The following is a 16,630-nucleotide window of genomic DNA, read 5'->3' on the forward strand; positions in this document are numbered from 1 at the left end:
AGCCTGTGGACAGCAGGTGGTTCAGTGTCACCACAGTGAAAAGGGTGTCACGAGGGTGGGCAGACACTGCTCCAGGCAAACTGCAGGAGGAGTCAAAACCACAGAATATCCTGAGTGGGGAGGGACTCCAAGGATCTTCCAGTCCCACCCCTGGCCCTGCACAGACACCCCAACAATCCCACCCTGGACATCCCTGGGAGCATTGTCCCAATAACTGGGACCATTCCCTGGGGGAGCCTGGGCAGTGCCCAGGGCTGGCTCATGGCAGGAGCAGCAGAGAAGCCAAGGCCACCCTGGACTTGACTCCTTCCAAGCAGACAAGAAAATGTAAACCTTTCTTTTTTGTGGGACAAATGGAAGAACATCAGAGTCTCAGGAAATGACACCACAAGAGCAAGTAGTGATGGAGCTGAGCACTGGGAACGACCTACAATGACCAAGGGGATTTGGGGACACCTCTCTGTGCCCTCATTTCAGCTGCTTCAATAACAAAACATGACCCTGCAAGGCCAAGGCTTCCATCAGGGCTTTTCCCCCTTTGCCATGAGGTTTGTGTTGAGAAGTGGCTGTACCTGCTCAGGTGAGTACAAAACTGGGCACAAAACTGAGCCTTCCCCGGGAAGCTGTGGTATTTCCAAACTCAGTGACAGGAAAATCCTCTCTCAGGGCTGGCTTGTGCCAAGGCTGACCCCAGCACCCACCTCATGAGCATCACCAACCAAGACCGTCTTGGACTCACCTCCTTCCAAATTCACCCCCCAGTCCCACCCTCCTCAGACCCCAAATCCACTTTCCCAGACCCAAATCTACCTCTCAGTCCCAATTCTATGCCCAAACCCCTCCCAAGCCAAAATTTCACTCCCCTCAGTTCCAACTGTGCCCCAACCATAAATCTAAGCCCTAATTCATCCTTCCAGCCCCAAATCCACCCCCAGTCCCAAATCACTGTTCAGCCCCAAATCCCCTCCCAAGTCCACTTCAGTCCCAAATCCACCCTTCTAGGTCCAAATCCACCCTTACAGTACCAAATCCTTATCCTAAAGCTACAAATCCACCACCCCGTCCCAAATCTACCCCTAAATCAACCCCGAAGCTGCAAACCCACCTTCCTCAGCCCCAGCTGCGCTCCCTCCAAATCCACCATGCAGCCCCAAGTCTATCCCCAAATCCAACCTCCCATCCCCAAATCCAACCTCCCACCCCCAAATCCTCACCTCCTACTGCCAAACCCTCTGCCCAGCCCCAAATCCACCCCAAATTCCCCCCAGTTCCAAATTCAAGCAAATTCTCAGACCTAAATCCCATCTCCCCAGCCCCCTAAATCCTCATCCTCCAACTCCAAATATACCTCCCAGCCCCAAACCCTCACTCCCCAGCCCCAAACCACCCCTGCCCTTGCGGCATCCCGTCCCTCCCAAAAGCCAGACTCGTGTCGGCAGTAGCGGGTTTTATTCTCCGGTTTCCACTCCCAGGAGCGGGGCGGGCTCAGAGGGCGCAGTTCCCCTCTCCGTAGCGCCGGCACCTCATCACCTTCAGGTAGGTCTCCACCTTGTGCAGGTCCTTTTTGAAGCAGGACAGCAGCCCGTAGTTCTTGAGCCGCGCGTCCTCGCCGCGCAGGTGCAGCTCGAATTTCTCGTAGGTGAGTTTGAGCAGCTGCGCGCCCCGCGGGCTGCGCTCCTCCAGCTCCTGCGGGACAACGGCGACATTCCGGGAGAGACGGGACGAGACAAACCCAGGGACAAACCTGCGAGAGCTCTGGGGATTCCCGCCTGGACACTGCTGAAAGCCTCGGAAAATTCACAGGTTCTGAGCTGTCTTAGCTCTAGCTCAGATTCTCTCCCAGGCTGTGAGACTTTCCCAGCTCCGGCCAGGATTCTTCCCCAGGATGATAGCTTTCTTACAGATAGAAAGGAATTAATAACATAGATTGGTTGGGTTTTCAATAAAGTGCTTCTTTGCCCAAGAAGAAGTGTGTTGCTGTTATTCTCTGCTCCTAGCTCAATAGCGACACCCGCCCGCTCTTAAATGGGATTTCAGACGTAGTTTTGGGCGTGTGTGTGGCAGAACGCACAGGTGGAGGTGGTGCCATGGCGTGATGCCTCTCTGAGGGTGCCAGTGACACACACGGGGCTGCAGGGAGGGAGGAGTGTCCTGGGGAGGCTTAAAATAAAGACAAAATCACACCATCTCTCTGCAGCCCCTCCAGTCAAGGAGATGGGGAACTGAACAAATAATTCTCTCCTCCTGCATTTTCCCAAAACTCTGATCCAGCCCCCCATCTCCATCTGGAGATCTGTAATCAGCCACTCCCACTGCTCTGCTCAGCAACAGAATGGTTTTGGTGAAGTAAAAAGTGTCATAAATTGATGGAAAAGGAATATTTGTGTCGTTTCTATGTGTGGCTTCCCAATGCCCAAACACACATGGAATGCAGAGGAAAATCTGCAGTGGTTCTGATTCCTTTGCCTGCTTACTTCAGCACAGAAGGTCTGTGTTTGCTAATAGGGCCCAATTTGCAGAGTTATTTAACTGCTAGAAGATGTAAATAATAGCCCAGACTCATTTGTCACACAGCTTCATGGTGGTGCTGGCAGATAATCTTACAGAATAAGCATAACTGAAGGGTGATAATGGGCAATTTGATTTGAAACAAGAAACCCCAAATTAAAGGGGATTATAATAGAGAGGGAGAGTGATAAGGGGGAATGGTTTTAAATTAAGGGAGAGGGCATTCAAGTTGAGTCTCAGGAAGAAATTCCTCCCTATGATGGTGGGGAGGCCCTGGCACAGGGGAGCTGTGGCTGCCCCTGGATCCCTGGCAGTGCCCAAGGCCAGGTTGGACAGGGCTTGTAGCAGCCTGGGACAATGGAAGGTGTCCCTGCCCATGACAGGCGGTGGCACTGGGTGAGCTTTTATGTCACTTCCAACCCAAACCATTCTGGGATTCGCTGACAAGATCTTCCTTGGCGAGATCACTCTCCAGCTCTCATCTTGGACTGTTGTATTAATGGAAGAGGGAAACATCAGAACAAGTCCTTCCCTGCCCCAAAATGTGTTTTTGTTGTGAGGTTTGCTAACCTTGCAAAATTTGCCCCATTGCAAAGTACTTTGCCTAGAGATGTAACAAACATTGTGCTGCTGTTTGTCCCATGTATTTCAGCAACTGAAAATTCTTTGGTGCTGGGTTTGGAAAGATTTTGGATCTGTAATGTTGCAGTTCCTGGTGGAATCTGCTCTCTGAGGGGTTGTGAACACCTGTGGAACACCTGTCCTGTGTTCTTACCCTCCTCAGTGATGGAACCTGTGCACTGCAATGGGGGGTCATGATCTTGTTATCTAAAGGGAAGCAAAATCCAAAAGATGCCCTGTGGAAGGCAGGGAGATTTCTCATGGTCTCTGCATCCGTGAGAGATCTGTTTTCCCACAGTCATGCTGGGACTTACCCTCATCAGAGCTTGGATCCCTTCTTCCAGGTCCTTTAGCTTTTCATACACCCTGTCTGAGGTGCCAAAAACCAAGTTGTTTGTGAACACCTTGCTCAGGTACTGCATTGGGTTCAGCCAGGACTGGATGAGAACCAGGGAAAACCGGAGAAGCTCCATGTCCTGAAATTGAGGCAGGAGAGTCAAAGCTGAGTAGGTGTGGTGTTTGGTGGAGTGTCCTGCTCCTTCTGGAACAGCCTGGAGTGACCTAGAGAGGGACACTGCTCCTGCAGCTTCAGTTTGCAGGCTGAGGGCACCACCCAGCCCCATGTCCTGTGAAGATTGCAGTATCCTCATCCTGGAGCTGGGAATGTGATTTATAGTGTAACCCAGAAGAGGCTGAAGGGTTTAAACAGCAGAGAGGAGAGAGGAGGGTGAAAATACAAAATGTCTCACAGGTGGAAACTCTAATCCCTGCAGCAGGGACTCTACAATCAGGTCTGTGCCTGCCCCAGGTCAGAACTCACCGATTTCTGCTGGGCATCCTCCTTCCCCGTGGGAGCAGGGATGGTTTCTGAGTAGCAGTAGGCCACCTGGGAGTTTTTGTTGGTGTGCCTTTGGTCCTCTGGGATGTAGCTGCGTTCCTGTGGAGACATCCCAGTTACACTCAGGTCTGCTGCCCGTGGACTGGTAGAAGAGCACAGAGAATTCCTGAGCTGTCCTGCATGTTCCTCTTTGCAAGGAATAAATGGGACTCAGGAGGTGTCTCTGGGAGAGCTGGGAAACAGGAATTTGGTGTTGGCACAACAGCTGCCCTGAAGGTTTCCCTCTCCCTAGGACAAGGTGCTGCTCTTCAGTAAGGACCAGTTGTGCCTGTGGACAGCAGTGTCACACAAAAAACAGGGTGTCACAAGGGTGGGCAGACTGATTGAGGCAAACTGCAGGAGGAGGAGGAACAAAACACACCTGGGACAGGTTCTTCCAAGGAGGAGATGATTCCCAGGGACAGCCTGTGCCTAGGGGACAGCCCATGCCAGCTCCTGGGCAGCAGCAAACACTTTCTGGGTTTGCACACTCAGACCCTCCCAGGGACAATGTGACCAACACAGGGAAGTTCTATAATATCTGTGCCACCTCCCAGCTGCCCCTGGGCTGGGGGTCTGGGCACAGGTGGAAATGGCCCCAGAGAGGCATCAGAGAGGGGACAGAGAGTTGACAGTGTCTGGGCTGGAGGGACACAACCTGCCCTGTCCTGTTAAGGTTCTTTGTCCTCCCAGAGGGCTGGCAGAAACACCAACGGCTGGGAATTCTCTGGGAAGTTCTACAGTCCTGGAGGCATCAAGGAAACACAGAGGAGCTGCCCTCAGGCCACAACACTCACAAACTCCTTGTAGGTCTCAGCAGCCAGGAGGTGAAGGTGCTGAGCCCTCAGCACAGCGTTGGCAAACAGGCTGGACAGGGGCATGGCTGGGAAGGTGGCAGCTGGCTGTGGCCACTGCAGTCCCAGGGTGATCACAGCAATGGCCAGAGGAGAGAGCCAGAACCCTGCAGAATGGAGAGGAAGGTACTGGGAGTCCTTGGGGACTGTGCTGAGGAGGAGGTGGCACCTGGGAATTCATTCCCAGCCTGTTCTGCCCGTGCTGGATCCACGCTCACCTTCGTGGTGCCCTGTTGGACACTGGGTGGGTTCAGCCCTCCCCAAAATCGAGGGAAACCCTTTCACTGGACTTGTCCTTGGGGCTGGGGCTGCTCCCAGTGTGATCAGCAGCATCTTCCTGGCTGGAATTGTGGTTGCTCCATGAAAACTAAAGGGTGTTGCTATGGTTTTCTGTGACACACATGTTTTCCTCTAGGCCTTGGCCCTGCCCTCACTGGGACAAGAGCTGGTGGCATCACCTGTGCTGTGACCAGCTGCTTTTGCTCCCCGCACCTTTAGGATTTGGTGATCTTGGTCAAGCCTAAAGGTTTTCAACCCATGGCATCCAGCACAAGTGTTCACCTGTGCTCATACAGGCCACCAAGCTCATCTTAACAAAGACCCTCAGGAGGTGAAATGCCCTGAAGCCTGTAGGAATTGGACATTATTAGACATCACACTCATCCCTGTCTAAAATTTGGAATATGAGTTTTATTATCCCTGCCAACATTTATGGTAATAGTAACTATTATAACTGTGGCTTGATCTTGTTCTTCAAGCTCACAACACTCTCCTTGCCCACTTTAGGTTAAAGATTACTTCATGGATTAGTCACACCACAGGGAAAGGTTTGGGGGTTTTTTCATGCATTTAGAAGTTGCTTTATTTTAATTTAGGGATGGCAAGGAGCGTGTATAGCCCACCACAGAACCACCCCATCACCATCATCTCCTGTCACCCTACACACCCAGTATTGGAAGTCCTTTAAAACTGAAATAAAATGTACCTGGAGCCATTTCTGGTGGTGTTTCTCAGGTGTGGCTTGGTTGGGAATGTTTCCTCCTTTCACCTGGTGAAGGAAACTGTGCAGCCCCTCCTTATATAGCAGGGGGTCTGTTTAAAATGGATTTGTGTGTCCATGATCACAACAACAGCTTTGCACCTTCCCCCTGCATAAATGCACAAGTGTTCACTGTTGTGCTACCTCATCACAGGCATTTTCACAGATGTGCAGCTTGGGGAGCTTTGTTTGCTTCAGGATGAGACCAGTGCTCCATGATTTCACCATATTCTCCTGTTTATTGCAATTAAAAGTTTCCTTATCACAACAAGACCCATCCCAGACCAGATCATGGTGCAATCAGTTGTGTCCTCCTGATGTTCCTGCCCAGCTCTACAGCCTTGGCCCACAGTTCACAGGGCTGACTGAGGAGCTTGGGACATTTCTGGCTTAAAGCAAGTGGCACCAGGAGAGGTTTAGGTTGAATATTAAAGTTCTTCATGAAAGGAGTGTCCAGCCATGGCACAGCTGCCCAGGGCAGTGGTGGAGTCCCCTTTCCTGGAGGGATTTAAAGCTGTGTGGATGTGGCACTTAGGGACATGGGTTAGTGGTGACCTTGGCAGTGCTGGGGGAATGGTTGGACTGATGATCTGAGAAACCTTTTCAAACCTAAAGGATTCCATAATTCTGTGATGTTTTCCTCTCTATTGTTTGTGGGGATAGAGCTGGCTGGATGTTGTCAGATGATTCCTATTTCTGCCAAGGAATTGTTTCCAATTTCTCCCAAAATGTCAAAAGTTCAGCAAACACTTTTGTCATAGGTGTGACAAGAAGCTGTCCTGCCCTGCTGCTGGTTTGAATTCCAACCTGCCTAGTAAAAATCCAGAGCTCTGTGAGCTTTCTCTTATCCTCAGCTGGACAAGGCTGTGGAAAAACCTGATCATGAGCATCTTCCTGCTCCTGCCTGTGATGCAAACATGAAATAATGCGGCATTAAGGAGAGGAATGGTATGGAAAGGAGACAGGAGGGATGAGGAAGAGGAGATGGGGAAGGGAATCAAAGAATCATGGAGGGGTTTGGGTTGGAAGGGACCTTAAAGCCCATGCAGTGCCACCCCCTGCCGTGGCAGGGACACCTCCCACTTTCCCAGGGTACTCCAAGCCCCAGTGTCCAACCTGGCCTTGAAGAGGACACAGCCCACACATCCCTGCTTTTGAGAAAAACAAGACACAACCTGGGATGGGCAGCTGCAGAGGGTATTTAAAGGACTTTTACTCTGCATTATGCCCCCACTGCCCCAAACCAGACTGGTTTGGGCTTTGGTGTTCAGGGGATGTCCTGTGTCAGGAGATGTTTTGGCTCCCCCAGGTCCCGGGTTTGCTCCGGTTTCCAAGCAGCAGCATCACCCCCGGAGCCGCTGGAGTAGAGAGAGGAGAGCTGCTTGATAAACATGAGGGAGAGCAGGGCTGTTCTGAGAAGCCCCCGGGTGTTGCTGCTGGAGACGCGGCGGTGTCACAGGGAAATGTCAGTGCCGGCAGCAGAGGGAACAGCGGGTCCTGCCGCTATCAGGTGTCCCGTCACCCCACAGCGGCAACATCTGGGCGTGTTTTTGTGTTTTCTACTCCAGGTCGTGTTTGAATCTGCCAGCGCTGGTCGGGGATGAGCCGCGAGCTGCCCGAATGACGCCGCGGTGTCCCTGCGGCTCCGGGCAGCTCCGGGGCTGAGAGCGCTGCTGAATCCGCACGGTCTGTGCGGGACGAGGCTCCCGAGGCTGGCTCTGTCCCCGAGGCTGGCTCTGTCCCCGGCTCTGGCCGTGTCCCCGAGGCTGGCTGGGCAGTAAATGGGGCAGAAGCGGCGCATGACGAGCGCCGGGCCGGGCACAGCCGCGGGCACAGCCGCGGTTGAATAAGCGGCTCCGAAACCTCAGTTGAGCCGTTTGCTGCCTCTCAAATTCCTGCATTTCCAGCCCACAGCATCCCATCTAAAGCAGAGTCACGCTCCGTGATTTCTACATTCCCTGTGAGAGGAATGACGGATTTATCTTTACAAACAAGCTGTGGGTCTGCTGGTAGATAAAATTAGTAGTGAAGATAAAAGAAACAATGGGATGGATTCCACTGATTGATGAATGGAAAAATATATTTGCCTTTACAAACAAACTATAGGTTTGCTGATAAATGAAACTGGATATTGAAAGATGAAAGAAGCAATGAGGAAAACCCATGAATTCCATAAGAATTACAAATTAAAAGGGAGGGTTATACATTAGAGGGGAATGTCAGGTATCAGGCAAGGGAAGTCTGTGCCTCTTAAGTACCTCAGCCCATGGGGAAAGAGGAAGGGAAATCAGGATAAAAAGAGACTGCATCCTCAAAAAATCTGAGAGATCCCAGGGGAATGCCCCATGGCCTCTTCCTATATTCAAATAAAGCAAAAAGGACTCCTCTGTCTCCTTTTTGGACATAAACCTCTGGTGTTTGTGGATTCATTTTACTGACACCTGGAAGAGAACAAAGCCTTTCATCCTCTTCAGGATGGCCCCATGTTCACCCACCTTTCCCTGAGCTTTTAAACAAGTGAAAGCTTTTCCTGGAGGCACCATGTGCTCCCTGGTGATCCCTGGTCTGGGGGGATCCTGACCGAGGAGCTGCTGCTGAGCCACAGCCCAGCTCTGCAGAGGTTTAGGGGTGGGGGATTATCTCTCCTAACTCACTGCTCCGATAGGAAATTCAATTTCAGACTTAGGGGATTATTTACCAGACCTGGTACTGCTGGGTTTCACTAAAGTCCTGTGGAAAGATGAGGCTGAACCCCCAGGCTCAGTTCCCCAGGACTGCAACCCCGCCTGAGTGTCCCGATGGAAAACAGGGATTTTCCCTCCCTACAATTACCTGCAAGGAGGCTGTAGCGAGGTGAGGGTCGTTCTCTTTTCCCAAGGACAAGAGGAAACAGCCTCAAGCTGTGCCAGGGGAGGTTCAGGTTGGATATTAGAGAAAATTCCTTCCCTGAAAGGAATGTCCAACCCTGGCACAGCTGCCCAGGGCAGTGGTGGAGTTTCCATCCCTGAAAGGATTTAAAACTTGTGTGGAGGTGGCACTTGGGGACAAGGGCTAGTGGTGGCCTTGGCAGTGCTAGGGGACACAATCATCTTAGAGGGCTTTTCCAACCTGAGTGATTCCATTATTTGATGGCAGAAATCAAGACAAAATACACAGTCTGGGCTCTATAGACTGATATATTTATTTACATTAAATGTGCTTTAAACACAGACCACTCTCAACATAGAATGGAACCAACCCACATCTCCAGGCTCCTTAGAAACTACTCCAAGCATTTCAAATAAATTAAGAACATGGAAATATTTATTGACTTCTGGTTTTATAGGAGGCCAAAGCCCTGAGCTGAGGGAGCAGCAGAGCAGGACTAGAGCCCCAAACACTGCTTTTGACATCAGTGGTTCCTCACCAGGTGCAAATTTTCTTTATTTTATCTATTATTTTGTTCAGTCACTTGAGTGAGTTGTTTACACAGATCTGAGGAATCTGGAGATGGGAAGGCTGGAAAAAACTTCCATCTTCCATTTGGGAACTGAAAACAAGGAATGGAGGGATGAGCTCTGCTAGTCCTAAAATCTTGGCAAATGTGGAAACCAGGAACAGCCAGTTCTTTTCTCTCCCTGTGAATGCTCTTTTTTTAAATTAACCAATTTTATAAGTAAAATATGCTTAAATAATTTTTATATATATGTGGCAGAACTAATCTGGGTTAGTTTTATTTAATTAACAAAAATCAATTTTAAAATGCTGATTTTGTGCTGTTTAAACTGAATTCCAGTATTCCATGGAGGTGCTTTACTGGGGAAGAACCATCCTGTTAATTCTGAATAGCCTTTTTTTTTTAATTTTTTTTTTTTTTTTTTCTTAGAATTTTACCCTTCTCTGGCTATTTTTGGGGTTGCAGAGCAGTTGCAGGAGGTCCTTGGAGCCCAAAATGTCGTGAACCATCAGGACACAGAGGCCTTGGGTTCTCTGAGAGGGGACACTTTGAGCCACAATGTCCTTTTCACCCTTGTCCACCAAGCCTCCTACCCCCACTGTGCACCCCCAGCCGTGGTTTGGGTGCCCTGCCCAACATCCTCAGCTGCTGCTGCCATGCCAAGATAATTTAATTACATACAAATCTCCATATGCTTTTTAGCTTCTCCTTCTAGACCAGATCTAGCTGAAAGTGGAGCTGCTGGTCCTGGGCCCTGTTCTCCTGCTTTGGATCCTGGTGATTCTCTTTGTCCCATCTGAAGCTGATATTTTGGGACTATGGAGGTCCCCACACGGAGTCTCACATCTGCTCTTGCTTTTCCATCCCTGTCTTCCCTCAGGGTGATGTTTGGTTTCCAACTAAGCTGGATCCAAAAAGCTGCTTGTTATTCCCAGGAAATTGGCACCCCTGTAATGGCCATGGCAGGAATGGCACAGGATGAAGATTTACCCATTACCTTTATTAGGGCTTCAAAAGCAGTTGGAGGTTTGTGTCTCACAATTTACAATTTTCCCAGATGTTCTGAGGTCACACATGTCCCTCACCATGGAGATGACCTTGTGGCAGAGGCCACTCTTGCTTGGGGAGCAGCAAGCCTTTGGGTGAGACCTTTCTCCCCAGCTTTTCCATAGTCTTTGGAGAAAAAGAGGTACTTTTGGGAGATCCTCCACCTCAGACCTCTGCCAGCTGGGCCTGTGGACACAGCCACAGCTGAAGAGTGGCTTCAAATCTGTTTCTCATAAGCACCCACACAATGCTGTTGGCAGTGTCCTTGCTGTGCCTCCTGTCCTTCCCAGGGTGGTGGGCTTGGAGCAAACCCCTCATTCCAGTCCTTCCATGGCACTGACCAGGCTGGAGCTCAGTGCTGGGCATGGGGCTGCCCGGGCTGTGGGACCAGTTGGCTACTGGAGGGATCACAGGTGACTCCTAATTTCTACGGAGGTTTTAGGGTATGGTCAGCGGGGTGGGGACAGTGACAGCCAGGGCAGGGCAGCCTCAGGGACACAGCCCAGACACATGTGCACCCCAGGGCAGCAGGCTCCCAGCCTCAAGCAGGGCTGTGCTGGTGTTTGCAGCCCAGAAATGCAGCCTGGGATGGCAGCCCAGGATCCAAGCAGAGCCGTGCTCCAGGGGATCTGTCCCCATGGGGACTGGCAGGGTGCTGGCAGGGCCTGGTGGAGGGTGCAGGACCCCTCACTCTTCACCTGGGTGCTCCCCCACTGTCCACTTGGCCTTCACGTCCCGGAAAGGAGTGATGTCCTCGTAGGTGGCCATCTGCTCTACCTCCAGCCCCTGCAGCAATGACAAAGAGGGTGGGACATGGGATGAGGTTCCAGGCACAGCACATCCCTTGGGACACCCTGCTGGGGACTCTCCCACGCCACTCCCCTGAGACAAGAGCAGCTCCTGACAGAGAGAGGATGGAGATGGTTGGATATTGGGTGTTGGATGTTGGATATTGGGTGTTGGATATTGGGTGTTGGCTGTTGGCTGTTGGCTGTTGGGTATCGAGTGTTGGGTGTTGGGTGTTGGATATTGAGTGTTGGATGTTGGGTTTTGGATGTTGGATGTTGGGTTTTGGATGTTGGATGTTGGGTTTTGGATGTTGGATGTTGGGTTTTGGATGTTGGATGTTGGGTGTTGAGTGTTGGATGTTGGGTGTTGGGTTTTGCCTGTTGGATGTTGGGTATTGAGTGTTGGGTGTTTGATGTTGGGTGTTGGGTGTTGGATGTCAAATGTGCACTGGGTGCTTCTTGGAGCAGCTCAGCACATCTGATGTAATTCAGGAGGAAAGTGCTCTGAATCTCCTCCCAAGGAAGGGGCTGAGAGATGACCCCCAGCAGACACCCAGCAGGGGCACAGCCCTTGTGTCAAGGCTCAGGTGATGTTAGGGAGGTTCTGCTATCATTAATTACCTCGTAGGTGTGGTCCTCCTCTGGGCTTTTCTTCTCTTCACCCTATGGAGAGTCACAGGTTGGTGTCAGCACCATCAGAGTCCCCTGTCCCCAGACTTGGTCCCCCAGACCAGGTCCCACCAAGTCCACAGGCACATCCATGGAGTCCCCACAATGCATTTGAGATGGTTGTATTCCAAATTCTCTTATCCACATTCCCACCCACAACATCACACCCACCCCATGCCCCGGACTGGTCTGCCTGGGATGCACTGCAGGACACTGCTGTGAGCCCAGCTGGGAACATCCCCTCTGCTGGAGGCATTGTCACTTGCCTTATCTAGGAAGAGGAGGATGGGGATGCTGATGAAGATGACGAGCAGGATGGACTGGATGATGATGATGGCGTCTTTCAGCGTGTTCCTGTTCTGGACCTGCTTGATGCTGCTGGTACCTGGGAGTAACAGCACAGGGAGAGCTCAGATCTCACCTCTGTGCCAAGCTGCAGGGACAGGGATATGCTCGCCATGGCCAGAGAGTGTCACCAAGGGGGGATGTGGGCACCAGGGTGATATGTCCTCTGCATTAGCAGAGACCAGAGCACTGCAGCTGCCCCAGGATTGCCATCAGGGACCAGCTCTGGGATGGGACACCTTGGGCAGCACCTGCCAGTCACCAGGAGTAGGACAAATCTGATTTATCAAAGGAACATTTCCCTGGTTTTTGCAGGATGGACATATCAGGGCAGAGCTGGGGAGGTTGTCCTGTTCCTTGGGATTGGCAGTGGGGAACTGAACCTCTGTGGTGCCACAGAACACCCACAGCTGGGTCACAGAGAGTCCCATCAGCACAGGGTGAGGAGGAGGAATGGGAGCACCACATGAGGCTCATATGGAGGGGAAAATGGGAGAGGAGGAGAAAAAGCATGTCCTGGTGTGCAGGAGGACGGGGAGCTGCCACTCACCCATGACTCGGAGCTCTGTCCCACACGAGTGCAGCTCCTCCTTCTGCAGCAGCCCCTTCCTGTCACACACGTAGATCCCGCTGTCCTCGAAGGTGGCCCTGAGGAGGGTGAGGTTGATGGAGGTGTTTGTCCTCTGGATGCTGTAGCTGGGCATGTTCTGATCCAGCACAGAGAAGTCATTCTTCTTCACTGCTATCTTGTACCACTGCATGCTCTGGGCCTCGGGGGTGTAGCAGATGAAGTTGATGGGCATGTTCTTCTTGACAGCCACGTACCTCAGGTTCTGGTACACTGGGGGACATCCGTCAGCTGCAAGGGACAAGGCTGTCACTGCTGCCCCTCTCATGAGAGCCCCCAGCACCTCCCAAACAAAGAGCTTCCATTTTCCTGTTGCTTTTGAGCATCCAGCTTGGGTTTGGTGCATTATCCTCATCCCAGGCTCCTCAGGGATGGCCCCGAGGCTGCCAGAGCTCCAGGAGTGTTTGGACAGCGCTGCCAGGGATACTCAGGGTGGGACTGCTGGGCTGTCCTGGGCACAGCCAGGAATGGAACTGCATGACCCCTGTGGATCCCTTCCAATCAGGACATTCTGTGATTCTATGAGATCTGAGGCTTTTGGTGGAAGTCTGCTTTTAATGGAAACTCCCATTTTCTGTGGGAATATCTTTGCTCCAATACTTCTGTCCTGCTCCCACCCCTCTCTGTACACATTTGGGTAATCCCAGCTCCAAAATTACAGCCTGTGTAATCTTAGCTGGTTTTTCTTTTCTTCCACTTTTTTTTTTTTTTTTTTTTTTTTTTGCCATGCTTTAGTCCCAGGGTGGTGACTTTGAGAGCTTATTTGGGTTGCAGAGATCATCCCATGCTTTAGTGCCAGGGTGGTGACTTTGAGAGCTTGTTTGGGTTGCAGAGATCATCCTTACAGCCCCATGGGTGGGAATGGCACAAAGACAATGTCACAAGTGCTGTAGCACAAGCCCAGTGCTGGTTCCAGACTTGGTCATGCAGCAAATGCAGAAGGAAAACCCATGGGTGCTCAGGAAAGACAAAGCAGATCTGGCTTTGCAGAGGAAGGTGGAGGATTGGGAGTGAGCCACGGGGAGTGTCACAGCTTTTGTGGGGGAAAGGCCTGTGGGTGGTGGGACAGCAGCTCTGTGGGGACAGGAGGGACCCTGGGGAACACACGCAGGGAAAGAAGAGCCTGGCAGGGCTGAGGGGGGTACCTGTGATATTCCTGGTGTTACTCTTGTCTGCTGAGATCCCACCTGCAAGACAGGAGAAGGCCTGAGATGATGGCCAGGAGCCCACAAGGATGTCCCAGTGGGATGGACATGCCCTGGGCTTTCCTGCCCACTCCATATGGGATGGAGCTTGGAGGAGCAACAACACAGCCCTGCTCAGAGGACCTGGGGCAGTGCAGATTTGGGTACAAACCCTCCAATTTCCATCCTTCTTCTGAAAGTTTTCCAGGATGTTTGATGGTTGATAAACTAGTGAAACCTGCTCTCTATGATGTCCCTGAGGCTGATGCCTCACAGGAAGGCTCCAGATACTCCCAGCTCTGCATTTCCACTCTGTGAGCCTTCCTGATGACCAGGGGTGTCCCCAGATCCTCTCCCCCATCGGGACAAGGCTGTGGGTTGGTGCTGTGGGACCTGCAGTGCAGGAAGCAGGGTGAGGTGGGGACCCCCCCAGCACCCACGGGTGCCCTGCCCACAGCTCCAGAGCTGCTGGGCCTGGTTCCTCTTGCTGCAGCTGGGCAGGAAGCCCCAGCCCTGTTTACTGCCCCGCTTGAGCGCCCAGCTCCCTCCTCTCGATGGAGATTCGCCAAACCCCGTGGAGGAGCTGGCACAGATGGGGGGCTGCAGCACCTCCCTGCAGGGCAGCTGCAAACCTCCCCATCCCCAGGAGGAGAAGAAGGAACAGAAAAAGAAGAAGAAAGATTCAATTCCCCAGTCTGAGCTTTGTGCCACCCTCCTGCAGGAACCCAGCTGCAGGGACCTCCTGGCTTGGACAGGGGCCCCTCTCACTGCCCAGGAGCCTCTCCCAGGTCCCTGCTGCCCTGTTCACATTCAGCACTGACATCCTCCAAAGCAAATCCTCCCTTCCAGCCCCATTCCATTTTTTCCAGGATGGGAGATGCCCTTTGTCCTGCTGTGCACTGGCTGTGTGTCTTCATCACCTGCAGTGCCACCAGCCAAGGCTTTGCTCTCCAGGTTCTGTTGGTGTTTCTAAAGGAACACCAGCCTCACAGCTGAAAGCCCTCACATCCCCTCCAACACAGGAGTTCCATTGCAGTCACAGGTGGGCTGAACTTCCCCTGTCCTCCCCCAAAGTCATCATGAGAGCCAAGTTCAAACTGCAGCCTTGAATCTATGCTGGACTTGTGTGGCCACCACAGGAGCCCTTTAAATGCCACTTTTCCTATGGGCACACGTTTCCCTCTGAGGGTGGGATCTGCTGTAGTTCTGGTAGCTGTCCCTGTACCAGGCAAGAGGAACTGGAAGGGGACAGGAGCCATGTCCTGGGTTTTGCTGCTGCTTCTCCAAGGGGAACAGGGCAGGGATGTTCACACAGATCCCACAAATCACCCCAAAACTTTTTCCTCCCATTTCTCCTCTGCTCCTGGGCACTGAACCCCACAGAGCAGAGATGTGGCTTGACCATGTGTCAGCCCCATCCCCAGGCCTCTGAGAGTAATGAATGGTTAAAAACCTCAACAATCCTTCTTTCCTGCCACCTGCAGCCCCAGCCAGGCTGGCTCTACACCCGCGTGGCCAAAGCCACCTGCCTGCCCCAGAATGTGTCCTGTCTGCACAACCCCAAAGGAAGCAAAACCCAAACCCAAGGCAGGCACTGGGCTCTGAGCTCTGTGTGCCCTCCTGTGTGCAGAGCAGGGCTGAGAGGGACCAGCAGAAAGCATAAAATTATTACCCTGAGAGGCAGAGCTGAGAGAAACTCACAAGCAGGAGACACCCCAGGCCATTGTCCTGGCTCCTTGCTCTGAAGAGCAAACCCCGTTTGGTGCCTACCTGTGAGCAGAGCCAGCAGCCAGAGGGTCACCTGGAGCAGCCAGAGCCTTGTGCCCAGATCAGCCATATTTCAGTGCTCAGGGCAGGGAAACATCCAACCTGTGCTTCTGCAGAAACAGGCTGCTCCCACTACCCTGGCCCCAGTATCTAAAAATGGCAAAGCTGCTGCTCTGTGCATGGCCCCTTTCCTGCTCATGTAAATCCTCCCCGCTGGGGACTTTCCCTCGGGGCTGGTTTTGAATGCAGCACAGACGCTGGGGCGGCCGTGCCTGTGGGCTGGCACCACCAACCAGGCTCCCTGGGCACTGTCCATCTCTGTGTCCCCAAGCACTGTCCATCCTTCAATCCATGAGCACTGTCCATCTCTGTGTCCCTGGGCACTGTCCACCTCTGTGTCCCTGGGCGTTTCTCCATCTCTGTGTCCCTGGGCATTGTCCATCTCTGTGTTCCTGGGCATTGTCCATCCTGTTGTCCCTGGGCATTGTCCAGCCACATGTTCCCAGGCATTGTCCATCCTCATACCACTGGGCATTGTCCATCTCTGTGTCCCCTCTTGGCTTCCCATGGTGCCAAAATTCCCTGGGGGTGGCCAGGACTGGGGTGGACCTGCAGCAGAGCTGGGAATGAGCCCATCTGCAAAGCAGGAGGTGCCAAACCTCCTGAGCATGAGATGTGCCCAGGGAATGGGATTGCTGCTTCCTGGCCACATCCCTGGGGGGACAGGATGGGGGTGACCCCTAGGGCTTCCCCCCAGCTCCACAGGTCCCCCAGGGTGTTTGGCCCTGAAGGGGACAGGCAGGGACTGATTGTGGCCAGAGGCCAAGAGTGCAGCAGGAATGGGATAAGAATAGGGGATGTTTGTGG

The 16,630-nt window shown here is 52.5% G+C and overlaps 2 protein-coding genes across 2 annotated transcripts; both read right to left on the reverse strand.

Annotated features, from left to right (window-relative positions):
- Positions 1-1,485: 1,485 nt before the first annotated feature.
- On the reverse strand, positions 1,486-4,887 carry GH1 (growth hormone 1; the record flags this gene model as incomplete). The annotated part of the gene is made up of 4 exons (XM_079327805.1): positions 1,486-1,686; positions 3,444-3,605; positions 3,950-4,066; positions 4,804-4,887. 4 exons carry the CDS (start codon positions 4,885-4,887, stop codon positions 1,486-1,488), a joined length of 564 nt encoding a protein of 187 aa, XP_079183931.1.
- A 5,415-nt stretch (positions 4,888-10,302) lies between these two features.
- CD79B (CD79b molecule) lies at positions 10,303-15,900 on the reverse strand. Its single transcript, XM_079327736.1, has 6 exons — positions 15,767-15,900; positions 13,958-13,999; positions 12,735-13,043; positions 12,106-12,224; positions 11,792-11,833; positions 10,303-11,168 (listed from the first exon to the last, which is right to left on the reverse strand). Exons 1-6 carry the CDS (start codon positions 15,831-15,833, stop codon positions 11,070-11,072), a joined length of 678 nt encoding a protein of 225 aa, XP_079183862.1. The 5' UTR covers positions 15,834-15,900; the 3' UTR covers positions 10,303-11,069.
- Positions 15,901-16,630: the final 730 nt, after the last annotated feature.

The sequence above is a fragment of the Erithacus rubecula genome, assembly GCF_903797595.1.
Source record: "Erithacus rubecula genome assembly, chromosome: 27".
NCBI classification, from domain to species: Eukaryota; Metazoa; Chordata; class Aves; order Passeriformes; family Muscicapidae; genus Erithacus; species Erithacus rubecula.

Excerpts from the sequence above, each read along its gene's own strand:
- CD79B (XM_079327736.1), bottom strand. The coding sequence starts at position 15,833 with ATGGCTGATCTGGGCACAAGGCTCTGGCTGCTCCAGGTGACCCTCTGG. Across the intron at positions 13,044-13,957 it reads TAACACCAGGAATATCACAG|CTGACGGATGTCCCCCAGTG; the intron begins GTACCCCCCTCA and ends TGTCCCTTGCAG. Across the intron at positions 12,225-12,734 it reads GACAGAGCTCCGAGTCATGG|GTACCAGCAGCATCAAGCAG; the intron begins GTGAGTGGCAGC and ends TGTTACTCCCAG.